This window comes from Rhineura floridana, chromosome 10, assembly GCF_030035675.1.
Source record: "Rhineura floridana isolate rRhiFlo1 chromosome 10, rRhiFlo1.hap2, whole genome shotgun sequence".
In the NCBI taxonomy this organism is placed as follows: domain Eukaryota; kingdom Metazoa; phylum Chordata; class Lepidosauria; order Squamata; family Rhineuridae; genus Rhineura; species Rhineura floridana.
In genome coordinates this window covers 15,574,692-15,602,425 of record NC_084489.1, presented here as the reverse complement: position 1 = coordinate 15,602,425, position 27,734 = coordinate 15,574,692, and the positions used below count along the sequence as shown (strand labels likewise).

The following is a 27,734-nucleotide window of genomic DNA, read 5'->3' as shown; positions in this document are numbered from 1 at the left end:
GAGGGCGTTAAGACTACTTGCGTAGGTGAGGGCCTCCCTTATATGAGGACGATGAGTTGCCCCTGCGCCCTTGGTACTGACCTCTGCCCTGGGGGCGTCGGTTCCAGGAGCCCCTGAATGCGTTGGAATCATAGGATCTGAAGTCGCGGCCTCGTCCTCCTGGCCGCGTTCCTCGAAACGGCTGGTTAGAACGGAAGGAAGGAAATCGCCTGAAGGGCCTGTGGTCGCTGTTCTTGACTGTGGCCAGAACCGGTTTGTGGGCGTCTTTTGGATCAACCAGCACTGCCTTTAGAGCTTCCTCGCCGAAGAGTAGAGATCGGGAGTAAGGAGCCCTGGACAGATTCAATCTGGCCGCTGAATCAGCTTGTCAGTGGCGAAGCCAGAGGGTGCGACGAGCGACTATTTGAGCCGTCATGGCTCGTGCCCCTAATTGAGTGGCATCGGCCACAAAAGCTGCTGTCTTACGCAATTTCAATAGTGCTCTTCTGAGGGCGACAGGATCAGGGTTAGCGTCCTCTAGAAGGTCATCCAGCCACATCATAGATGCTCTGGAGAAGATGGAGGCTGAAGCGGAGGCACGCATGGCTAGGGCAGTGGCCTCGTGATTCTTGCGGAGGGCGAAGTCTATTCGTCGCTCAGTAGTGTCTTTTAGGTGGGATTCCCCTTCCCTGGGCAAAAGAGATCGTGAAACGAGGCGAGCGATTGGTTCATCTATGCCAGGGACATCTAACTTGGTGGCAAAGTCTGGGGCTAGGGCGTAAAGTCTGTCAGCCAGGTTCTTGAAGCGTCGAGCTTTGAGTGGATGGGCCCATTCTTCAGAGGCTAATTTGGCAATTGGGTCCGGCACCGGGATGTAGTGTTCAGTAGGTGCAGGGGATTTGAGGACCTTGGCCCCTTTGATAGCTGGGGCGGACGAAGCTGAAGGCGCTGTCTGGAGACCAAGAGTATTAACTACCCTGCGTGCCAGGGGCTGATAGTCTGAGGCATTAAACAAGCGATATGATGTATCCTCCTCATGATCTGAATAGTCGCTCCAGTCATCTCCTTCAACGTGGTCATTGAAGGTTGACTCCTCCGCATAGGAGGCTTCGTCAATACATCTGCCTCTGGCTACATCAAAGGGGTTAGGTGAACAGGAAGGGTGAGTTTCATGACACGCACGATGTTCCATGTTGCGTTGAGGTATGGCAGGAACTTGTGGTAGTGACTGCATTTGAGTAAAAAAAGCCAGCATGGCTTGAAGTTGGGAGAGGAAATCAGGAGACAGCTGCAGCCCGGATGTGGCAGATGTATGTGCCTGAGGAGCTATTGGAACAGATGTTTGGGGCGGTAAATCGGAGGAAGGTTCGTTTGTCGAATACTGAGCGGGAAAGCCAACAAATTCTTCCTCGTCAGAGGAAGCAGCAGGGGAATGTAGAATATCGCTTATGTGTGCTTCAGGTGCTGTGGTGGTGGTTGGCACAGAGACGTAACGTGGGCGCTTTGGTTTGCTATGGCTGGAAAGATGTTTTGTCTTAGCCAGGGCTTTGGCGTGTCTGGTCTTAGTCGTGTTAGAATGTTGTGGCTTGGCTGTTTGTGGCATGCCTGGCTGATCTGGCACCATATGGGTTGATTGCGGCATGCCTGGCTGTTCTGCCATCTTATATTAACTTGGGTACAGTACACTGCCACGGAGGGGGCAGGCTGTAAAGACCCGAACTGGCTCAGCGTACGACCACGGAGGGGGTAGAATACCCTGGCAGATGGCGGAGTGCACTGCCACAGAGGGGGCAGGATGCACTAAGGTATTAGCGTTAATATGTTATGGGCTGTATTTAGACTTAGCACACTCAGATTAGTGCTGTAGGCTGGGTTTCAGGCGTGGTACACGACCCCAGAGGGGGCAGGATATACCAATATAAATCAGATTTAGTACAAGTCAGCCACTAAGATTAAAGCTCCAGCCTTGATAATACAATCCAGCCACTAGGATTAAAGCTCCAGCCTTGATAATACCATTCAGCCACTAGGATTAAAGCTCCAGCCTTGATAATACAATCCAGCCACTAGGATTAAAGCTTCAGCCTTGATAATACAATCCAGCCACTAGGATTGGAGCTCCAGCCTTGATAATATAATCCAGCCACTAGGATTACAGCCACAGTAATTTTGTGTGCAAGTCAGCCCTGTGTAAGTCTGTTTGCAGCACCACAGTAAATTTGTGTGCAAGTGAGCCCTGTGTAAGTCTGTTTGCAGCACGTATATAACACACATACGGATAGATAGCCTGCAGGGAAGGTATCCGATGGTTAATAAAGGGTAACAAAAAAGGCGGGAATTTTGAATTCAAAAAATGGCGCCCGGAAAAAAGGGCGGGAAAAAACGATCAAAAAAGGCAGAGAGAGAGGGAGCAATGGCGGCCGTCTGGGGACAAAGTGGGGGGAAGGGCTGTCCAGCACAGACTAGCAGGGGGAGCCGCGGGGCCGATAACCACACTAGTGGCTCCAAAAAACCCCCAAAAAGAAAGTGCAGATAGAAGCCTGTGAGGGATAAGGCAGCAGGAGGCAAGCCGCTGCCGGCGCCGGGAACAGGGCTAGCCGCGGCGAAAATAACGTGCCGAGAAAAGCCTGTGAGGCAGAACCCTGGTAGGTTAAAAAAGGTTGGAGGGAGCCGCAGCCGCAGGCTCCCGCCTCGGAGAGAACGGCAGCCGCGGTCTCTTCAAGGGCTCCACAGAGCGCGATTTGAGTAAAAGCAGAACCGCTACGGGAGAGAAAAGGCTGCGATCTCCCGAAGCTCAAAACGGCCAAAAAACACAGAACACCGCAGCCGCGGTCTCTGTGGGGGTCGCCAGACAAGCAGGAGAGAGAACGAAAATAAAATGTTAAAGCCAAATCAGGGAGAACCGCAGCCGCGGTCTTTGAGGGAAAAAACCTCTAACAAGCAACAGAGGTAAGTGAAAGTAGGGAAAGAAGGACTGGGAAGACACACAAGCGACGCTGGGTTCGCACCCAGTCAAAACAAATAAACAAATACAAAAACAACTTAGCTAAATGCTACGCGATAGGATCTCAATGATAAGTTTTCCAATCTTGTTCGTACGAAGGCAAGAATGAACTGGAGAGTGGGAGGGGCCTGACGCCCCTAGTCTTGACTTCAAAGACATTCTTGCCTTCGCACAATAGGTGGAGCTAACACCCGCTGTGATGGCCGGACTCATAGGGAAAATGGCTAAATTACATTGAAGGTCCACTGAAATTAACAAAATTATCTATTATATAATTTCTCTAAGCTCTGATGGCTACTTCAACTCTGTATGTACTATACATGAGTAGATGGATACAGATGACAAAATATACACTAACGACGTAAAGATGACACACATACCATGCACATACATTGTAGGGAAGCCATTGCCAATGATAGCAACATGTACATGACAAAGTGTACAATCTTCACGTGACTGTACAACCATCACAATAAAATGCGGCACTGATCTAGAGTGACTGGAAAATGAAATTCAACTGGCAGGTCTCAATTGTTCAGTGTTGAATAATATTGTTGAATAATATTCTTAAGTCTACACACAATACATTTATATTTCTCCTTTTACTTCTACTTCATCACCCTCGCACATTACAAATTTTATCTTTACCAAAATTGTCTTGGAAAGCAAGGAGAGGCACAAAGTTACCCTGCTTGAGCCATGGACCGCAGGCTCTGCTAACCTCTAGAAGTTTTTGAAATGCTGCTCTGCACAGATGCAAATCCCATATGTATACTGCAGAGAGACAGCACAGGACAAGGCGTGCTAGGAATTTGAGCTAAGGTTTCCTTATACTTCCATCTACTGCAGTTTACTGTTCTGTATATTTTGTATTATGTATTTCGCAGTTTATGCACATTGTAAACTGCAACACACTTTGCACACTGGAAACTGCCAACAGAACTTTTTCAGACATGACTGTTTGTACCATGCACCCTCTTTGAAAGTAAAAAGAACAAAGGCTTATATGAAACTGTACAGAACTGCAGGTTGAAAGTATACATACTCTGCATTTCAATTAGCTGCAAATCCGAACCATTTTCCAATCCTGTTAAATCAGTATTTATGCCATCATTTCTAGAGGATTTCTGTCGTTCTTCTTCCAACTGTAATTTCAATTTTTTAATCTGAAATAAAAATATAAATACTATTTTGTGAGTAGTCCACTTCTGCGTCTATTCATACTTGACATATTACTGGTGTATGCAACAATTTTTCTTTTTATGGTCATTACCTACTGTCACCACCAGCAGTTCATAGTAACTATTTTCAACCTAAACTAATTTCACCAAATTTGTTTCATCAAAATTAATAGAATGCTGTTGCTATTCCAAGATAATAACAACTGAGGCTGCAATCCAATACACACCTGGGATTAAATCCCATTGAATCCAGTGCAGCTTACTTCTGAGTAGACATGTATTGAATTGCAGCCTGAATTATGGATATGCATGTAGAAGGGTCTTCTCCTTTCAATATGAGATAATAGCATCATAGGTTTCCAGCAGAATGCTTCAGTGTCTTTTGAAATATTAAGTGGTATATAAATGTTTTTAAATACATACACAAAAAAAAATATTATTCTGAGCATGAAGCCAACCTATAGGCTTGCAAGAACCATTAAACAAATGTAGTGAAGTTTTTCAGCAGCAAGCGCTGTTGCTCAACCACTATCAGGGTCTGGTACTGATTCATAATTTCCCCAGTTTAAGTAATTTATCAATCTGATCAAAGCCACAGAATTAGCAGAATTGTTTAATCACTTTTTTTTGGGGGGGGGAAAGATAATTACCTGTGACAACAACTCTTCCTTTTCTCCTGCTAGCTTTCGTAGCCTAACATCTAAAAGAAACAATTAGAAAATGAACATCCAATTCCTTATAATGGAAGCTTAGCAAAACAACAAAAAAAGTTAGGATGAAGAACACTTTTTCATGGATAGAATTTCATTGGAATATTCTCAGTAAGAAACAGACAGGCCATTTCTGAGCAAGGGCAATAAGTACAGCACAAAAGTAAAAAATTAAAGATTAAGACTCAATCCTAAAGATAATTACTTGGAACTAAGATTTGCTTCTAAGAAGGAAGGATGGGGCATACCACCCCTGAATAGCAAACAAAACAAAAACACCTTCTAAAATTAAACATTTGGTACCGTTCACCTGACTGCTCCAAGTAGTGCAAGGCTTTTTTTGATGGCATGGACCCTAGCACACAGTGTTCTAGAAGTCATTCAACTAATCTTATATAGAATATAAGTGCTGTTCTTTGCACTAACATTTAAAAATACTTTCCATGTGATACTGTTGTGTCTATCTTTTTAATAATTCATACAGGTGATTCTACTACTGAAACTATGTATTTAAGTCACACAGAACAAATGGTTCCATGTATCCAAAGACAATCAAAGTTCTTTATAACTGTGGAAGGGGGCCTAAGTTATTCATTTTTGTCTTAACACATTTGAACCCAAATTCAACATTCTTAAGAAAATGGTTTTCTGTAAATTTTACCTAGTGGTCCATCCCCTGCCGATTCCAAGACCTGAGCAGCTTCTTGTGATACAACTGTTATTGCACCAACTACAGGTTCATGGTTAACGTCACCATTTGGAGTGCCATCTGGGATGATAACTAATCCATGCTTCTGTAAAAAATGCAAGATGAACAGTCTAAGAGAAAGCTTAAGTTTACTGGTAAACTTTGCTCAACTGACATAGAAGCAGCAGCACCACTGCTCATGTTCATGCGTTAGCTTCAGAAGAAAAAGGGCAAGTTGAAGTAACGATATGGCACTCTTCAATACGGCACTCTGTCTATGGCTTCACCCCCATTCTACATTTGGAAATGCTCCTACTACTAACATACCTCTCCTGTCTTCATTGTTTCCTTGAGGTCAGCCAGCTCATCTCTGAGCTCATCTCGCTCAATCCTAATGCAGTCAAAGTATTCTTTCTGTCTCTCTAGGGCCTGGGTGCAGGCAGGTAGCACAAAGGAAGCAGCACAGAGAAAGAATGCATGATAGGTAAGAAAGATTTTTTGCAAATAAAAGATAATCAGCTAAACAAAAAGTGAAGCAAAAGGAGAAAATAAAGCCTTACGCTGTCCTGATTTGCCACAGAAATCCATGCTTGGCATAAATATTCCTCAGGTACAACTGATTTGATATCAATGATACAAGCATGTCTAGTTGTATAATTTACATGTAGAGTTTCATTCAAGTCTAACACTGTATACACTTATCAGCAAACAAACCTGGCCCATTGTGTTGTGGGAGGATACAGTGAACTTTATGGGGATAAAAAAAAACAGGTTCTGGGGCATTTTGTAGCAATCCTAGAAAATCATATTCACAATATCAGAGATGGGGAACTTGTGACCCTCCAGATATTGCTGGACTCCTAATTCCCATCAGTTCCAAACAGAATTCCCAACTGTCAGAGAGGGTGAAAGTCCAACATCATCTAAGGGACCACATGTTTCCCGTACCTGCATTAACTACAACTTCAAATTTCAACTGGAAACAAGGGCAACTCTTTCAGGACAAGGTGTAATTATCCTTTTAACAATTATTTCTCCCTCTTGTTACACATTAGACCAGCATGTCTCTATTTTTTTGGGGGGGGGGCTACTTAAGATCTTTCTTTTCCAAAGAGTCTTTGAAGGGGAGATTTTAATCCTGGACTGCATCTGTATTGGACTTGAAATTTTATATATGATTTATTATCAATTTTTTATTGTTAAATTGCTTCAGGATGTTTTTAAAAATGTTTTTTTAAATTTGTATATTTGTTTTTAATTGTTGTAAACCACCCAGAGAGCTTCAGCTATGGGGCGGTATACAAATGCAATAAATAAATAAATGGGAAGCTATTGATAAGTAAGTGAATATACATCAGACCTTTTCAAAGATTAATTGTCCCCTGGAAAAAAATAGGAATCTGTCTTCATTTTACATGCTCTCTCTTCCCTCACCATGGGGAAATGTGAATGACCAAATGATTCTCTCAGATACTTGAATGCAGGACTTCCCCTAAACTTGGGAGTTTAGACCCAAAGTAGTTTACTAATAAACAGGATCTTATCTTTGGAATTTCATTTTAAAACACTTTCAACAAGCGGAAAAGAGGGTCCCCAAGATCTGGTTCTCACCTATCCATGAGAACGATATTGAGAGAAAATAGTGTCCAATATAGGCTCTAAATCTATGCCCCAGTATCTTTCTATTACGCTTTAAGTCAGCTTTTATACTAATAACAAGTTGTGACATTTTCAAATATATAGTACTAGCCTCAGAGCCTCTCACACACAAACGTTTTGCACAGAATTACTGCACACAAATCGGCACTGGGTGCCAGAAGGAGCTGAGCTGCTCACTCTGCTCCTGAGACTGAATGGCCCCTTAACCCTGCTCCCAGTGTCCACGTATTAGGCATGGATGCCTGCAGAGAAAAGCCTATGAGTTTAGGCCTAACACAGGGATGGCAGGGGCAGGGCTAAGTAGTCATAGAGATGCACAGTGCCTTTTTTTTAAAAAAAAGCACATGATGCCCTTTCATGTATGAAGGGGGTTACAGTCTCATTAAAATCAGTGGGTATTAAGTAAGTTGCTATCAATGCGCTTTAACTTCTTCTGGACTAATATGTGTGTCTGCACGTGCACCCAATCAACCACCAAAACTGTTTTTATGCCTTGTCTGAATGCTTAAATGTGTAGACAGTAAAAGCTTTTGAGGCTGGTACCTAATCTACCAATAGAAACAAATACTTCCTCCCTGAAAGCATATTTTTAAGAGTACAGTAGGGCTTCGCTTTCCAGCGATTTGCTAATACAGCGGTCTCAATTAGATGCAATTAGACTAAAGCCCCACTCATACAGCGCTTGTTCCACTTTTACGGCGGTTTTCGGGCATCACACGCCATTCTATTCAATGAGTTCCACTTTACAGCGGTTTTTGCTTTACAGCGGGGGTCCAGAACGTAACCCGCCGTATGAGTGGGGCCCTACTGTATAACAAAATGTCTAGAACAAGACTAGCACCCAACTAACCTGTGCTAGTTTCTTGCAGTTATGATTCCAATGTTAGAGCAGTATGTATATGTATCTTTGGGCTATAAATGTGCTAATGCATGAAGTTCTAGGTTCACCTGCATGTCATGTTTGCTTACTCTCAAATATTCCGCATGAAATACATCTCTCTCCAACACTTAGTTCAACATGGGAACTATCAACAATCCTACCACCACTTTATATCAGTCTGTTCCTAATCACTCTTCACCTCAGTATTCATCTCATACCCCAATTTTTTTATCTTTCCAATTAATTGTTTCCTGGAGGTCAAACACCTCTTTCGTTATAGATTCTATTTTCTGTTGCATGTGTTGGTTCTCCTGCAGTAAACACAGGGGAAAGAATGAAAGAAGAGAAAAAAAGACAAGTAAAGGAAATTACAAGATACAAGAAAGTGAGCAAGTCAGTCAATGAAACACAAAAGCTAAAGGCTTTAATAAGCAAAGATTTAACTAAGAGATTGTCTCCTTTTTGTTAGGTAGAATTATGAAAAGCTTTAGGATAAGATCTATATTACATTGAAGTAAACTGTAAAACTGACACTGATTACATCAGAACACAAGCTTAGGCATAAATGTATGTCTCCACTCTGTTTTATGGAAACTATTAAACCCAACAAGCTAAAGTTAATTTTACTTGAACACATTATGGAAAGAACTTTTGCAGCAATGCTAAGGGTGATATTCAATGCTAGTCCTACTCAGAGTAGACCCACTGAAGTTGTAACTTAGGTTTGTTAATTTTAATGGTTGAATACACCCTAATACTTCATGACTTCATATTTGCTACCAAACTCATAACAGCAGAGTAGGCCTAAATAAAGATGCTGTTTAAGAAATGCAGTACCAACTTGTGAGGCAGAAAAAGCTCACTTGACAAAAGTCACTGATCAACAGAATTCAGAATATGTGCTCCCAAACAGGGCACATGCAGCACTGCTTTTTGTGTTATGGTGCCATCACTTTCCCCACAATGACATCCTGTATCTGTCCTAGCACTTTGTGAACCAGTATTCAAGTGTCAGAAACAGCATAAGATCCAGCAGTCTTTCCTGAATGAAAGCACTTTAGGTGGCAGAAGAAACAGAATTTATTTTGGATGCAAGTTATTTGCCAAGTATGAACATGTACCTCTATTAGTTCATCTCTCTGTCGAAGACCCTCTTTAAGTTCATCCATCTTATGCTGCAGAACAGTACACATGTGTTTCTGCCTTTCCAATTCCTGTATTAAGGAAATAAAATTTAATCTTAAACTGCTTAATTGGTAAGCACAACATTAAGCATATCTTGTATTGGTTAACAAAATGACAGGAACATTTATTGCATAATTCTTAGCTATTTATTTGGGCTGATTCACAAAAATGAAATCAGCTTATATGGCTCCATTCTTTAACACTTCTCTCTTAGAGGTAGGCTGACTTCTGGATTGACTGGGCTATTTTTAAATTTTATTTATTTATTTATTGGTGAATACTCTGGATCCAACATTTATAAAACAAGAGTACATACTCAGCATCTCTTTTCAGTGAAGTTGATTCTGAGCATGCACTCTAGCTGAAGAACTTCTTAATTAATGCCTTCTGGCTCAGATCAAGGGTTATCTGGGTCCCACAGCAGGCAGCCAGATCTCTTTGAAAAAAACACAAACAGGACATTACCTGTTTGTCCCCAGTAATCAGGCAGACCGCCTCTCAATATAGAGATTCCATTGTTAACTGTTATAGTTAATAGCCATTAACTTTTCTGCCTAGCATTTGTCTAATCATTTTTGAAGCCACTGTATGGCCAGAACACACATATCATTCATCATCAGTCTTCTAAATTCCAGTTTTTAAGAGGAAAGTGGGATAGACAATGAATCCATTAATCCACAGCTCTGTCCATAGGCATTACGCCTCCTAGCTAAAGCAAAACAAAAGCAGTGCATAGTCAAATAACTGACCAGGGCAACTCATGCCTATACGTTGCAGGAACCCTAGCACTGCTAGGAGCTAACTTGTTTACCAGACCAGATGTTTGCTGGCAGATCTCTACCTTCTGTTCACCTGACGAAATAAAAGACTTGCACGCCACTTCAAGAAGATATTCAAGTGAGCCTGTGGAACAGCCTTTTGCAACCCAGTGCCCTCAAGATGATTTTGACCACAACTCCCACTAGTCTAAAACATCTGGAAGGTATCAGGTTAGGGAACACTGCTCTGAAGAAAGCAAGATAACCAAATTATGCACTCAGCCACAAGTAAACCTCTCTAATAAGAGAATTACCATGCTTTCAGACTCTCACTCTAGCTAAGGACCAGAGCAGGTATCAACTTCCCAGACATCTGGCCAGTGCCTTTTAGGACAAACTACCTCCCTCATGTTCTGAAAACTATTAGTTGATGTATTCAATTACCCTAACACAGGCAAGACTGATAATAGTTCAAAGCAAGATAAAGTAATCAACCTAAGATGAAACAAGCAATGACCAGGATTGCCCAGGATACGTTATTGCATATGGCTGAATACAAACCAATCTAATTGTAAATTACAGAAAAATATTCAGTGCTCTTAAGCATTTTTACATTTTCCCACTTATCAGCCTTCATAAAATTTAACCTACGAAAGTCTTCATCTTCATTAAAATTATGCAGATCAAGTTGTTTAAAAGAGTACAGGCATACAGAAATACACAAAGAAGCTTTTTTAAAAGCGAACAATGTATATTCTCCATTAGTAGTAATGGGTTCCTTCAGCAGGAAGAGCAGGATATAAATCAAATAATAAATAAATACAGAAAATACAAGTACCTTTGTCTTTTCTTCATTTTCTCTGTAATATTCTGCTAACTGCTCCTCTCTTTCTTCAATGACATCCTTTAGAGTATCCACTTGATAGATCAAATTGTTTTTCTCATTATCCAGTTGGGCATTAGAAACCATTGCTTTCTTAAATTTTTCCTCAACTTCAGCAAGTGACTCCTAGATACATAATTTGGTATCTTATTAAGCTTAATCTAATAAAGCATTAGGAATAACACACTTGTACTAAAGTAGCAAACAGACTATGTTTCAGATTCCATTAACCTAGTTGTCTTTAATTACACCCAATAATAAATTTGCAGAAGTCAAAGAAATAGGAACCCATATAAATATGTTAGTGACAGAATTGATTTTTATCCTGTTTTTCCAGGAAATGCCAAGCAACCCAAGCAAGTTATTTACAGACAAGGGTCTATAAGAACGCCTAAAGAAAAGCATTTCCGGAGGGGTAGTCATGTTAGTCTCTTGCAGGAAAAAGAACAAAAGTCCTGTGGCAACTTAGACTAAGAAATGCACTATGGCACAAGGTTTTACGGATTAAAGTCTAAGGAAAATACAGTCTCATCTTCAATTTAGTTTAGATTACACAGACATCACAGCGTCAAGTTTCCTTTCACTGACAACTAAGAGCAGTATAGAATATATCTGAGTGTAGAAGTACAAGTTAATTAAGACTTCAGCCATTCTAAGTTCAAGTAGGCAAGTATTCTGTATTATCATAGCTCTACAGTCAGGAAACAACACTTTTTGCATATCTGATTCCCCCTTCATGAGAGAAGGTACTCATCCCCTCTAAACAGATGCTCAGTGCTACCAGTTTGGAGGTGAAACAGGGCAACTCAAAAGTAAGTGAGCGGCTTCCATATACTTGGGAATGACTTAGTATGCAGACATACATATATTTATTAGTTGAAAGGAAGTGGATTTAAGATACAAACAGGACTATCCAAAAGGAACCTGAGAACTTGCAGTGTTGATAGCAGCTGCGGTTGGGGAAGGGAGAAGTGTCTAAAAGATACCAGAAGTCAGGCATACTCTACCATTTTTAAATTTCTGTGATCTGCCCTGGGACTTCCTGGGGAAGGGTGGGTAGTAGTAGTAGCAGCAGCAGCAGCAATTTGACACTGAGTGTTCATATGTCACCTGAAACAACTCCCTCTCAAAGGAAAATGGAGACTGGAGGAAAAGAGGGAACTGACCTACTCAGGTCCTTGACTGCTTATAGTGTGCCCTTCCTATCTTCAGTACTGTGTGTTCCCTGCTACACTGCTACAAAATTGTTGGGTTTAGGGCTGACACCAGGGAAAGGTCTTGGGAGGCATTCTTTATTCATATCCTACTCCTGATCTCCCCCTCACTGCCATTGCCAAGGCCTGAACAGCATTACAAGCCTTTCTCCCCCCCCCCAGGCTTCCTGGAGTCCTGAACAGGATCAATCTTTGCAGGGCGTTAGGGCAGGGCCGGATTATTCATTAGGCTTAGTAGGCTGAAGCCTAGGGGCCCGTAGCTCTTGGGGGCCTGTGGGGCACTAGCCCGAGGGCCCCTGGAGCTACAGGGAGCCCTTCGCTCTCCTTCCGTGATCCGTGGAAGCATCTGTGGACCGCCATCCCCCCCGCTTTACCTACCTTTCCATTGTTTTTTGCGGCACGCAGATTTGCCATTAATAAAGATGGCTACTGAGGTTTCCTTAAGGGGCTGAAGCTTCTGCCGCCATCTTCGCTGATGGCACGCATGCGTGCTACACACGTGCGTTGCTGCCATTAACAAAGATGGCGGCAGAGGCTTCAGCTCCTTAGGGAAACCTCTGCCACCAACTTGATTGATGGCAAACCTGCGCGCGCCACAAAAAACAACGGAAAGGTAGGTGAAGCATGGGGATAGGGCCCCTCAAACACCAATCAGCCTAGGGGCCCTCCTCAGCTTAATCCGGCCCTGGGTTAGGGATATACAGCAAGCATTTTTTCACAGGTCTACCTAGTCATCTCACTATAAACAAGAGGTTTATTGGACATTAATAATGTAATTTATGGGTGAGATCCAATTACATCCACCTACTCGTGCAAAATCAACTCTGCTTGGGATTTCCAGTTTCCCCCATGCAGCCCCTCATCCCCAAGCCATCGTACTAGATTTTGGGGACACATGGGGTGATGGAGGAGGGAGGGAGAGAAGCACCATTGTGGTACACTGGATCTCACCTTGTATTATACAGCCACGAGAGTGGCGGTATACTATAGCCAGCATGGATTTTTCACATTCCGCAATGTTAAATTGAAAACACCCCATGCCATTCTGATGCTTCTCATAAGCTCATTTCAAAACAAAACTTGACAAAACTTATAGTCCTGAACTCAGAATCGCTTGCTTAACAACCCTCTTTTCATGGCAATACAGAAAACAGTCAGAGAGAATAGAGAGTTCAAAGTCTACAAAGAGAGGGAAAAAACACAGGAGCCCTTTTGGTCTTTTTTCTGAGTTCTCACAATCTGTTGAAATTCATTAAAAATCAGCCATGTTCACAGAGTACCTGTAATCCTATAACTGACCTTGCCCCATACTGTGACCTTCATCTTCTGCAGGTTAAAAGTTAAAAAAATGCCTGGCTGATTTTTAATTAAGAAATTTAGCATTGAACTGAATGATAGTGTCGGGCATGCTCAGTAAGAACCAACTGTCAGTGTTCTAAAAGCTAGACTCACAGCTGCTGGGCTTGGCTAATCAGGGGGCCACACCCACACCAGACTTTGACTTCACTTGAGACAGTCATGGCTTCCCCCAAAGAATCCTGGGAAGTGTAGTTTCTGAAGGGTGCTGAGGGGAGACTACTATTCCACTGACAGAGCTCCAGTGGCCAGACTGGTTTAACAGTCAGCCAGTCTGACTGAAGGTCTGTGAGGGGAACAGGGCCTCTCCTAGCAACTCTCAGCACCCTTCACTAACTATACTTCCCAGGATTCTTTGAGAGAAGCCATGACTGTCCAAAGTGAAATAGAGGCCTGGTGACAGCTTTGGTTTAAATTTGAGTGGGAGGCTACATGTGCCTGCTGTAGAAAAAAAGTGGGGGAAATGCTGAAAAGCAATGATACTGTTCACAATGTTTTCCTTTTGGAAAGGAAAGGGGCTTCCTCTCTGCCCAGTGCCTATGCACCCAATCTCCTCCCCTCCCCACCCCTCCCCCAAGTCAGTGTTGGACTACGACCTGAGAGACCAGAGTTCAAATCCCCACACAGCCATGAAGTTCACTGGGTGACCTTGGGCCAGTCACTGTCTCTCAGCCTCAGAGGAAGGCAATGGTAAATCTCCTCTGAATACCGTTTACCATGAAAACCCTATTGATAGGGTGCCATAAGTCAGGATGACCTTGAAGGCAGTACATTTCCATACATGATTGCACAGAAAGAAATCCCATTGAACTCAAACCCACCCTCGCTTCTCCTCTCTTCTATCCCCTCCTTCTTGCCCCTTCCCTCTCCCTTCCTTTGCCCCTCCCTCCCCAACCCCATCCCCTTCCAATCCCCTCCTTCCCCTTCCTCCTCCCCATGGTTACCTATCTTAAGCATGATTGCATAGGAGTAAATACCACTGAACTCAATAAGCATGCAAATGATCAAACCTGCCCTCCCCTCTTCCTTTGCCCCCTCCAATATGCTCCTTCCCCTTTCCCCTCCTTCTCCCCCATGGTCAGTTTTACCAATCCTAACCATGACTGCATAGGAGTAAATCCCACTGAACTCAAGCATGCAAATGATCAGACCTACCTTTCCAGTCCTTCCCCTTTACTCTCCCTTCCTCCTCCCCTCCCCTCTTCCTTCTTCCTCCTCCCCTGCCCACCCTAGCCCTCCCTCTCAGTTTTACCTATCCTAAGCATGATTGCATGGGAATAAATCCCACTGAACTCAATAAACATGCAAATGATCAAACCTGTCCTCCTCCCCTCCCCCTCCTGCCTGCTCCCATCCCAGTCCTCCCCTCTGCCCTTCCTTCCCTCCCTCCTCCTCCCCTCCCCATCCCCTGTGGTCAGTTTCACCTATCCTAAGCATGATCGCAGGGAAGTAAATCCCACTGAACTCAATAAGCATGCAAATGATCAATCCATTCTCAGCAAACTTGCACGGGATCACATTTGTTACCTCCCAGATTAAAAAGCAGAGAAATTCACTAATAGGTAAAAAACCTTGCGGTTTAAGAACATAGCTATAGCCCACAGATATTTCTATCAAACTTTAAAAAGCAGAGAAATTGGGCAGCTATAGTGAATGCACCAGGGGAGCAGGAGACCTGACCTCTTCTCTGAGATATTGGACTGCCCTACATATTTGTCAAAATGCAAAAACAATTTGGGTTGGTCTTTCACAGTCCAATCCACTTCCTGTGTAGCTTGGAAGAATTTGGTAACATGTGCCTCTGAGCATATGGTGAGTGGTGGCAGCATCACCTGCAATCAGCCCAAATAATAGAAAGAAGACATGTGCTGTGCTGATCTTGTTTTAGCAGGGAGAAAGCAACATTATTAAGACAGTTGAAATAGTTCAGATGGTCACTTTAAATATGTCTGATTTACTTTGCAATTTTAGTGAAGTTTCCTATAGAAAGTCATTTTATATTCTATTTCTGTGAATATGTGAAGTACAGCAACACTTTGCAAAATTTACACTAAAATTCAAAATAATTGTGGAATAATAGCACTGACTATTATGCAGAATAGTCTCCAGTGTCTCAGTTTGCACAAGATAAAACAGTGGAAGGTGAAATATATTCTAGCAATATTCTAGGTGTGCTCTATGTTTTTAATTGACCGTGCCCACCTTGCCTTAAATGAAGTGGCTTAAACATAGCTGGCTGAAAACATGCATCCTCTTTTTTCCCCAACAGCTAGAGTAATTGCTGAAGTAGCAACATATTGTAATCAGTCAGATTTTACATCAAACTGCAGTTTCAGATTCAACTGTTAATGCACCCAAAATAGAAATAGAACATAACCTCAATTTTGAAAGACAAAATGCTGTCTTCACCATCATATGACATTGACCAATAAAAAGACTTTGAAATAAATAAAAATAAATTTGGCACAGATTTCTAGGATGAATAATTAGGGAAATAAAATTTTCTAGATTAGGTTCTCTGTAGAAACAGTAGTAACACAGGAAAGAAGCAAAGTAAGAAGAACACCAACAAACATACAAAAATATAATTCTCCATCTCTGGAGATGGCAGGTGTTGCCACCACTCACCATATGCTCAGAGGCACATGTTACCAAATTCTTCCAAGCTACACAGCAAGTGGATTGGACTTTGAAAGACCAACGCAAATTGTATTTGTATTTTCACAACTTTGTAGGGCAGTCCAATATCTCAGAGAGGAGGTCAGGTTTCCTGCTCCCCTGGTGCATTCACTATAGTTGCCCAATTTCCCTGCTTTTTAAAGTTTGATAGAAAAATCTGTGGGCTATATGTATGTTCTTAAACCGTAAGGTTTTTTGCCTATTAGTGAATATTCATATGAAATATCATTAGACCCCTAAAATTCAACAGCCTTATTCAAGAGAAGTGCATTCACATCAAGTTTACAGCAGCCTCAATATAATCAGTTCATATCTACATGCATGCATTACCCCAAAATAAAATAAAATACTAGCATACACTCTTGAAACTAGATTCATAAATCAAAGGCCATTTCTGAAGACTGCCTTTCCTTCTAAAATGTATTGTTTGATTTCTGCATGAGTACTTTTGTATGAGATACAGAAGCTTATTCTAAATTATAGTGTGATTTACTGCAGAGTTGCCTTCACTTCAAAACAAAATTCCACAGAAGTTCAGAACATGATACAGAGTAGGACAAGCCTTGCCCCAAAGCATTTTCACTCTAAACAGACAAGCACATACTGTGGGAAAGGATTGTTATAAAGCAGCAGCACGAACAATTATAGCTGCAAGCATCATGTTAGTTCTCTCATATTTCCCTGTGCAACGTGTGTGAACACTGTAATTATTTAATGGGTGCATCTTATTCAGGGGTGGCATATTTTTATGTATGATTAACTAACAAGTGGGGTGGGAAGAGAATGTAGATGGCAGGGGAATAAGGTAGAAATGCTTACAAAAGCAGACCAATTTAACATTAAGTACAGCGCAAGGGGCTTTGCCCAAGTTGGCAAAGTATCATAATTTATTCCAAAATGCACAGTTAGTTAATACATTTATTAGGGCCAACCAAAATGTCACAAAATTGAGACTGCAAGTTGACCTTATAGCTATAAAATTTGAGCCAAGTTTGGTACTACTTTGTTATTTTTTTTCATCCTCACTCCCTGCTTAGTGTAATATTTCCTGATGATGAGTTCTGGAGAACTCAAAAGCTTGCCACAATTTTGTGTCATTCTGGTTGGTCGTAATAAAGGTGCTGCCCAACTCTGCATTTTGGAGTTTTTCCCTTACAGATAAATACATCTAACATTGCTTTTTGTAGACATAATTTATGCATCACAAAACAATGAAGCCAGAACTAAAGGAGAGGGTAAGGTGTAAAAGATAATTATCTCACCAAGATTAAAAAGAGAAGAACAAATGAGTGGGTATGCTAATCATTATATTTACACCTCTAAATGGAACCCAATCACTGACTAGTAGTCACTCTATCTCCTGAAGTAAAATCTTAAACTGCAATGGGATTCTTTTTATAGGCAGGATTTCTGGTTAACTGCACTTATTATTGCTGTTATTATTATTAGTTTAATTTATTACGCTGAAGTCCAGGGCAGGTTATAACAATTTAAAACAACATATAATCACAAAAATCAACAAAATTAACAAAAAAAACTGATTACGTTTACACAATGGCCCGGTTTGCAGATCACAGTAAACCACAGTTAATGCTTTATTGTGAATGTGGAAATCATTCCCGCTTTGCTCCTCCCCTAGTGCAAGTAGGAGCAAACCATGACCCCTAGCACAGTGTTACATACAAATTTGGGGCTGTGGTTTGTTTTCTTCCAACATACCAGAAATGGTAAGCCAAGGACAAACCTTGGATTCACATCATGGTGTTTAAGGCTAAACTACAGCCCCAGGTTCAGACATAATGCTAAGGAGGGGATTATGGTTTGTTGCTCCTGCAAGGGAAGCAGCAAATGGGAGCCAGCTTGGCATTCATGGTAAACCGTTCACTGTGACATGTAAATGCTACCATTATAATCAACTGCCATACCTTATCCAGCCATTCAGTAGTGGGGAGATATCCAGTTTCTAAAGCTGCATACATTAATTCCTTATGAAGGTAACTAGGATAACTTGGTTAAAATGGAAAACAGATCTTTACACTGTCTAATTTGTAAGTTTCACAAAACCAGGCAAAGTTCCTACATTCTATACCAGCTTGTAGAAATATATTTAACTTGAGCCAATTGACTAAGTTACCAAAATTCTTTGGGTGTATAGTAAACATTCAAAGAAGACACTTAGGGTTGACCTTTGACAGTTTTATAGAGGAAAGGAATTCCATGAATGAGGGGAGCCTCTATAAATGCTTGAAAAAGAGGTCTCTGGTGCCATTTTTAATCCAGGCTTTTAATCTACATGAGGTAAGATGACTCATACGTGACTCAAACGCATCATACTAAAGTTTTCTGTGTTTGTATTTAGCATGACAAAATACATACTTTAAATGTGCTTTTATGTTCTTACAGTCTATTAAGGTGACTTTAAACTACTATTCCTCAAAAACTTATTTCTGGCCCAATTTTCTTGTTTCCAAACTCAGGTGAGCCTCCATCCCCATTCATATTATTGTTAATGTACAGTTGCTAATAATTTTTTTTAACTTTAATTGAAAGCAATACAAAAGCATCTGCTAAACATTTCATAAAATTTACTTTGGTGAAGCAGAAATTTCACTGCCTTTTCCACATATACATCAACACTGTTAAGCCTCAGGAAAAATTCATTGGCAGATACAGCAATCAAATACAACCCATTCTGTAGTTTGTGTGTTAGGGACATACTTTTAAAAAGTGAGGTATTAGTAAAGCTCTGTTAGTGAAACTGGCAAAGATTTCATTGCCAATATATTACCATAGTGAATGCATGCTTGGGAGAAACCCTCATATACCTTTAGTTCTTTAAGTCCCTGCATGTATCTCCCTTCTACATCTTGTATCTGGTCCTTAAGATCATAGATATCCTGCAGGACATAGGAATGAACCATTGCATAAGAACATTGCAAAGAACTCACTGGTGAACTCTGATTAAAAACCCAGGAATGTAGCTTGGTGTACACTGGAACAAATTAAAGAACTGTTATATTATTTTATTTAACTGAACATATGTGGATATTTAATCCAATGTTTTCTATAAAGCTAAATTAATGTCTAATGTTTGTAAATAGAAATGTTTTATTACCTAAATCTCAAATGCTCAAAGTATGACAAAAATAGATTCCAATTTCAAACATATAAAAAGACATTACAATCTTGTCTTGGATACAATCCTGAAAAGATAAAATCACTTTATGAACTAAGATCTTTGTAACTCCACAATTATAGTCAATTCTAAATAGCATAAATATCTCGCTTCTTTCCTAGATTGTTAAGAGATGATTAAACATTGGAAGCCTGATCAATAGGTGACATTTGCCTTCATAAGCTGAGCAAAGTGATGGGCTTGCACACCCTCATCTCCTTCTCTTCTCTGCCCAATGTGACCAGCAGGACTTCTACTGAGTTTCATTTTCAAAGAATATCAGCTGAGTGTTATGGAAGAAATGGAGATGTTAGTTTGCATCAAATAATGGTTAACTGCTAAACTAACAAAGTTCATAACTTATAGCTGATAATAGTTGTAAACCAGGATCCTTGGTTCAAGTATAAAGCTAAGCCAAGATTCTTTGAAAGAGAAGGTAAACTCATCAGAAATCTTCATAGCTGGACATAAGATTACAGCCCTAAAGGCTTAGGATGCTGGGCCTTGATCCAATAAATTGTGGGACTAGTTCCACATCCCCAGGGGAATTTGGACTTGAGTTTCAAGGACAGCAAACCCCCACTGCGAGATGGCAAGCCTCTTGAAACCAAGGGAAATGTTTAAGAGCAACCAAGGGTTTTAATCAAGTCTTTCGAACATTCTCTTGCAGTTTTACTTCAAAGTCTATTTCTTCCTTTCCCAACAGAGAAGGATGACCTTTTATTTTTAGCCAACATATGTCTGCTCACCCGCAATTCACTTAAAGAGGTATCAGGATCCACCAGACTGCTAGTATCTCCACTTCCTCGCCTAGATGAATTTCCACTCAAAGGAGTTGCTGAATTGCGAGATGCTGGCTAAAGAAAGAAAAGTCCTCTATAAAAATCCTCATACATTTCAACAGCTTTTCCATAGATTATGCAGTTAAGATTTCACTTTAAAATTTTTCCATATTAATAACTACCAATGTATTTATCAATCTTTTCAAGGAAATATCTTTTAAAAGTTCCTATACAGTTCAGTCCATCCAAGTGTCTTTTCCTTTTCTCCCCAGGTTTAATCTGTCTCTGCCAACCAACTAGAGTTCTTAAGAACTTTCTTTAAAAGTTAATCTTTTGAGAAGATGTGACAAATAGGTTCTAGATTTGGCACAATGTTAGTAACAAGATCCTTCCCCAACTGAGTTATTTTGGACCAACTCTCAGACGCAGCCATAACAGCTGATGTAGATGATATACACCATATTCTGCCAAATAAATAGTTATTGAGAAAATATAATGAAGACCATCAGCAACACACAAGCGGTTGGAGCACATCCAGTTATCCAACATGCTTATTTAAATTGGCACCAATATGCAGAATTTTGGTATGCTTTAAAGTTGCCCATAGTTAGAGATCTAATCTGTTTAAAAACTCACCCTTGTATAGAAGTCAGAATGTGGCTTGTCACTCTTTTCTTCCAGCTGAAAATGAAAATAAAAATATTAGTAATATTACATTTTAAACATTTCTTTGAATTAGAAATCTGAATTACTGGGATTCCTTTTCATCCATGTGAACACTAAGCTGGAATAGCATTATACAACAAGTTTCCTTCTTGCTTTTCTTCCCATCTAAATACAGGACTTGCTTTAAATTTAACAAAACTTCAGAAGAAGCAACTCTATGCAAAGCCTAGAAATCAATACTACTAATGCTTGAATTAGTGTAAATTGCTCCTTAGGCTAGCCTTTTGTCAAACCTATTACCAATGGCACAAAGTAAATCCACTGAATATAATTTCAGTAATATTTTTACATGTTTTTTACGAAAATAAAATATATTGACTACTGGATATTCACAAAGTTGTATATTTTGAACATATCTGCCTTAGTAATACAAGAACATTTTTCTCCATTTCCACTTTTCAAAAGGAAAATATAGTAGTAAATGGGTTGGGCAGAGTTAAGTGATAAACTCTTACTTGTGAGTCCTGAAGATTTCAGTATTTGCAATTAATACCAAGAAAGACAAGTAATTCTAAATCTGGTGTACTCAGTATTTTACATTATAGACACAAAGCACAATTTATGAAAAAAAGCCTATTTGTGGCAAAATGTATATGAATGATTTCATTTGATTCATGAGCCTCTAGTTGAATACCACTCTCTCAAGCATGCCTCATAATTATGATTTGCAAATAAATTAAATATTTGTTATTTAGATACAAGTCCAAAAATATTAATTGCCAACACCTTCTTTTTAAAATAATTGCTAAGAAAGTAACTTTTCTTAGTTCCTTATTATTCCAAGGAATCAAGCTTCAACAAATTGGACAAATACTTCTAGTGATAGTTTTGTTGTGTGCAAACACGAGGGAACAAATGTAATCCTGCGAGTCTTCACAACAAAATGTAACAATATTTTTTTCTGAAATAATGTACCAGAATTCTGTAATACAGCGCAATCTGAAACATTTTTTGCAAATAAGTTTCATATTGCACTACTGTACTGTACAGTATTACAGAATTCTGGTACGTTATCTCAGTAATCACTAGGCAATGACGTTACTCATGTTAGGACTCAATCACTGTAATCATCATCAGTATCTTTTTGTAACTTCCACTGGGAAACCAATAATCACAAAGGAGTTCACTGTATGTCTCTCAGGATAATGTAAGTTACAGGTGAAACACTTGTTCTCAACACACAATCATTTGATCAAATGTAGAACTTATACAGTAGCACAAGGCACATAACTTGCTTCATGCGTCACTATCCATGCCTGTTCTAATGGAGAAAGAAGGGTTGGTTTTGCTGTATCACACTAGGTGTGCAAGAGTGCTTGATCGTTTGCCCTCTTGATGGCAGGTGTAAGTGACCTTTTAGAGACTATCCATGGATATCTTTAAAAAAAAATTGGCAAGACTATGCTTTGTGATTTCATATGAACTTGACATATCTGCCACACTTGTTTTCCCCAAAATTCATCTGCAACTCTGACGTACTTATAAAAAGACAACAGCAGCTTTAGGATGCTGGGCATGCCTGCTCATTAAGATTTGAGTAATGCCTACTATTAATTTAGCCATCTTTAGTACTTTATTTTTGTGCTCTCGAGTTTTATCAACATCAAGAACATAGAAAGGAACTCATGGCCTTTCAACCACCCACTTTCCTCCCTCAAATTCTTAGACTGTAAGGTCAGACAACCAATCAGAGTAGTTGGTCAAATCTAAGCACATATATACACTTAAGGAGCTTCTCTGCAAATGCAATATGCAAATTCCAGTCTCCATTCTTGACAGATGAAACGAACAGGAACACACATTCATCCATCTTTATGTACGAGCATGCCATGTGAAATGCTGCCTATTTTTTTGCGAGTTGAATGGTTCCATTTAGTCCAAGAGATTGCACTGTTCTATCATGGCCACATGTGTTCTGACAGTGTCATGTACCTAAGAAGAGTGCAGAGCTTGGAAAAGTTACTTTTTTAAACTACAACTCCCATCAGCCCCAGCCAGCATGGCCACTGGATTGGGCTGATGGGAGTTGTAGTTCAAAAAAGTTATTTTTCCAAGCTCTGGAAGAGTGAGACTTAGCTTGGAGATCTCGGAATTTCTTGAAAATGACTTTGTGCACATCTGTATTTCTCAAATAAAACTTCTTGGAAGCAGTACTGCAGTGCTACAACTGTACAAGTGTGAGCCTCTATCACATGTTGGAAGAGATAACTCATGAGTCTGTAATGTATAATATAGAAAACTTTTCACATCAGGAATACCCGTTCCATCAGTAAAGGAGCTGATTACACCAATTGCTATGTAGCATGTTCAGAACATAAGATCCAATATTCAAAAGGGCTTCTTCTCTGGAGGTTATTGATTGCTGCACTGGCCTGAAAAGGACCATGTCAAGAAACATTCTGAATTAGCGCCACAAGACTTTCTTCACATGTTCCAAAAATGTCAGACATATTAACTGAACTATAAAGGCTAACAGATGTTACTGGCAGGATGCATCTGTATGTCATTTTCTTGTAATGCTGAGTTGAAAGGTTGGTTGTGTAGTTCTCCACATTTTAAATGTCTGTAGTAACTGTATCTCCAGTTACTTAGCTCCTACTGACATAATTTTTACCTACTTGTTGGAAAAGTAAGGAACGAAGCTACAATGAAGATCCGATATCCTACTTGCTAGCAGTTGTAACTAACCACATAATGTTGCAACACCTCCCAAAATGGTGTCTGCAATTGAACTTTCAGGTTTTGCACAAAACACCAAGAATCATATTATGCTTTATAGCTTTTATAAATACCTTTCCAATGAGCTCATACAATAAAGTCAATCCAACAGATACTAAAATAGTGAGATTTTCTTTTAACATCTTGTGGGTGTCTTGATGCGGTTATTACCGCTACAATGACACAGTGGATATTCTTTAGCTACAGAGGATTATCAATCAAATGAAACCATCCATAAATATTTATCACTAATTTTACAATGAAATTATACATGCTACTCAACTGCTAATTTCCAAAAATAAATATACAATACATTCTGAACAAAGGAAAATGTATTTAGCTTTGCATATCATAATTTAACATAAGCGTTTGAATCATCTGCCCCAAAGTCAGAGTGTATCTATTACCACTAACTTGGATATTTTATACAAACGTAAGTTTGGATCAAGAGCAGGAATGGGGGTGTTGCACTACAACCCCCACTATCCCTGACCATTGGCCTTGCTGTAGTCTAGCAACATATAGACATTATTCCCCATCCCTGATGCTAACTGACCAGACACACACAGAAGCTTTTAAACCTCCCACTTCCAGCAACAGCCTCAGCGTCTTCCAAAATGCTGCCACTGAAGTGGCCATTTCATGAAGTACAACTACCAGGAAAAAAAGGGAGGTCAGCATATAGTTCCAGAGCTCTTTCAACCCTGCTCACAGTTTACAATTATGTATGGTCAATAGCAGATGCTAGGCCATGACTGGTGAATCATCTATACTAATCCTGCTATACCATGAGTCATGAATTCAGGTGATATTTGCTGATATTTGGTGAGAAATCCTATTACAAATTTTCTTGGACCATTTGGTTTGCTATGACTAGACCAGTCAAGATGATCTGGTTTTCATGTTCCTCCAATTATATTAGTCTTTTCCTGGCCACTTTAAGAGTTAGTAAAAACAAGAGAAAAGAAGTGGAATTGTTGAGATCAGGAGCAGATAAATATTTTCTCTTTCCAGCCCTTCCATTCTCAAGCACGAATTTGCCCTACCAACCTAGCCTTAACCATGATTAAGGATTACAGCACTGATCTCAACCACAATAAATGCTGATCAAAATTCACTATTAACCAAGAAGACTTGAAACCAGATTTTGAAGTGTCAAAGAATGGAGGGAGACATGGCTAAAAGATTAATATCATTCTAAGAACTTATATGACCCCTTTCAGGGCAAAGCCCTCCCAAGGCAGTGTGGAAAAAGATAATTAATCTTATATACGTAACAGGATAATTTTGCTAGATAAACATGGCAGGGGTACCCAGGCGTAAGGGGGGGGTGCCTAAGTGCTGCTTCATCTCCCTCTGATGGCCTCCACAGTAAGTTGATAGCTAGGAGGGGAGCTCTCTGCTGAATCACCATCTTAAAACCAAAGGCTTGAACTGATGCCTGTATCTATATTTGTCCAAGATTCACTACATTAAATATAATCTTCTTCCCAATCCCTATGGAAACCTGTTCAGAAAAAAATCTACCATAATAAATGAGAATCTAGTTGCACAGAAGAAAAATCTCTTTAGAGATAATTATTTAGTGATCCAAGAGCAAATGAAATACAGTGCCTTGCAAAGGTAATCAGACCCCTGACCAATGCTATCATATTACTGAATTACAAATGGTACATTGTAATTTTGTTCTGTATGATATTTGATTTTGAAACAAAACTCAAAATCAATTGTAAGGTGACATTGGCTTTATATTGGGAAATGGTTATAAGAAACATAAAAGACTGAAACATGTTGCCTGCATAAGTACTCTACCCGAGTTGTGAAAGCTCCAAATTTACACAGATGAAAGGAATTGCCATATCAAGGACACAATTACCTTACCATTGGCCTGCACCTGTCAGCTATTAAAGTTGCTGTCACATTGTCAGGATAAAAACCCCACTGTTGAAGGATCATTGGTCAGGCTGTGGATCTGAAGGAAAATGAAGACCAAACAGCATTCTACAGAAGTGAGAGATAACGTAATACAAATGCAGGAGCTACAGAGTTCAGTGGCTGGGAGTGGAGTAATGGTGCACCAATCAACCCTATCAAAAGCTCTGCATAACACTGGCCTGTATGGGAGGGTGGCAAGAAAGAAGCCGTCACTCAACAAGTACCATCTGAAAGCACATCTGGAGTTCGCCAGAAAGCATGAGAGTGCTCCAGCTGCGATGTGGGAAAAGGTTTTGTGGTCAGATGAGACCAAGATAGAGCTTTTTGGCCAAAACTGAAAGACCTATGTGTGGCGCAAACCTAACACTGCCCATTCCTCAAAACACACCATCCCTACAGTGAAGTGGGGATGCTTCTCAGCAGGGACTGGGCATTTGTTACAATCGAAGGAAGAATGGATGGAACAAAATACAGGGAAATACTGCAAGAGAACCTGCTTCAGTCCACTAAACAACTGAAGTTTGGGAGGAAATGGAACTTTTCAGCAGGACAATGATCCCAAGCACAAGGCCAAAACAACATTGGAGTGGCTCAAGAACACAAAGGTAAATGCCCTACAGTGGCCAAGTCAAAATCCTGATCTCAATCCCATTAAGAATCTGTGGCACTCTTTGAAAATTGTGGTTCACAAGTAACGTCCAAAAAACCTGAACGACCTGGAGTGAATCTGCCAAGAAGAATGGGCCAAAATCCTTCCAACACTGTGTGCAGAGCTGGTACTTACCCCGAAAGGTGGCTCTACCAAATATTAATGGAGGGGCCTGAATACTTTTGCAAGCAACATGTTTCAGTTTTTTATGTTTCTTACAAACACTTCCCAACTTAAAACCAATGTCACCTTACAATAATTGATTTTGAGTTTCAGTGTTTATCAAATATCATACAGAACAAAATTACAATGTACCATTTGTAATTCAGTAACATGAGCGCATTGGTCAGGGGTCTGATTACTTTTGCCAGGCACTGTAAGTACAAACAAGAACTCTACCATGAACACAACACTATAGTTAAACTTTTTTAAATCGCATTGGTCAGGGGTCTGATTACTTTTGCCAGGCACTGTAAGTACAAACAAGAACTCTACCATGAACACAACACTATAGTTAAACTTTTTTAAATCATTCAAAGGTTGTAATGAATATCATGTATATTTGTGGCTAATAGCATCACACTACTTGCAATTTGAATATATACAATTATCTTCAATATCATTTTAAAATTTAAGTACTTTTTACAGGCGCTTCATGAAATGTGTGTAAATAAGGCAATTAAGAAGTATTTTGCATGCAAACATCAAACGATGGTATGCATACTGAGCAGGAAAATCTTCCCCTCCAACCGCATATGTACCTGGTTTGTTTCCTTCTTAAGATTAAGATATAAGAATTGAGCCATGCAGGTTGGATTCTATATTTCAAATAAATCTTATTAATATGGTACATTCTAGACTGCTAGCAACATTTGTTTTACTAAAACCAGAAAACATTACTAGAATGCCAAGACATTTTTCAAAGAAAAAGAATAGTCATTAGTAAAGCAACAGCAATGACAACTGGATGATATCAATCACACTCACACTGTTCATGTCTGGAATGCTGACATCATCCAAGTCAGAAACAATGCTTCCCCTACGATTAGGACGGCTAAAATAATCAGCTGCAGTTTCACTGTGATCAGAAAAGTCAGTTGACTTCAATGACAAAGACCACAGATGGAGAGAAAAATGATAGAATAAAACATTTCAGATACATAAAATGAAATTTGATCATGTGCTTTTTTTTTTGCTATGTCAAAATTGTTTTAGATGAGATTTTCCTTTGAAAAGCAAGATCTCTCTCTTTTCTGACTGGGAAAACCTTAAGGACTTTGATATTCGTATGGCTTTCAAACTGTGTTCTATGGAACCCTGGGATTTCACACTGAAAAACAGCTTAACCACAGTTACCAACTTCCCACAATCTCATGCATTAATGTATATTTGTTTCATACAATATTACCTCCCCATGTAGTTTCAAGCAGATGGGAGCCTGAGGACATTTGCATGGACGGAATTTCATGGCACTACCACATGTATGAATTAATCTTTAAAACTCTGAAGCTGATTAGACTGAAGGATACAATGAAAATGGTTTTTAAACCTCTGCACTTGTACTGCTACACAA

General features: G+C 40.0%; 1 protein-coding gene across 21 annotated transcripts in view; it reads right to left on the bottom strand.

The window, feature by feature from the left end:
- The window catches only part of LRRFIP2 (LRR binding FLII interacting protein 2), a 105,708-nt gene that overhangs the window by 16,133 nt on the left and 61,841 nt on the right, over positions 1-27,734 (bottom strand). For 6 of the 21 annotated variants that reach the window (XM_061586788.1, XM_061586791.1, XM_061586790.1 and 3 more), the window contains 11 exons: positions 27,149-27,262; positions 20,770-20,814; positions 20,101-20,208; positions 19,002-19,073; positions 10,883-11,053; positions 9,223-9,315; positions 8,320-8,412; positions 5,890-5,991; positions 5,536-5,668; positions 4,815-4,864; positions 4,029-4,149 (listed from right to left, as the gene is read on the bottom strand). In XM_061586788.1, coding sequence (XP_061442772.1) covers positions 4,029-4,149; positions 4,815-4,864; positions 5,536-5,668; positions 5,890-5,991; positions 8,320-8,412; positions 9,223-9,315; positions 10,883-11,053; positions 19,002-19,073; positions 20,101-20,208; positions 20,770-20,814; positions 27,149-27,262 — 1,102 coding nt within the window. The remainder of the gene's footprint in view (positions 1-4,028; positions 4,150-4,814; positions 4,865-5,535; positions 5,669-5,889; positions 5,992-8,319; positions 8,413-9,222; positions 9,316-10,882; positions 11,054-19,001; positions 19,074-20,100; positions 20,209-20,769; positions 20,815-27,148; positions 27,263-27,734) is intronic. The other 15 variants (XM_061586794.1, XM_061586808.1, XM_061586800.1 and 12 more) reach the window with 9 other exon arrangements.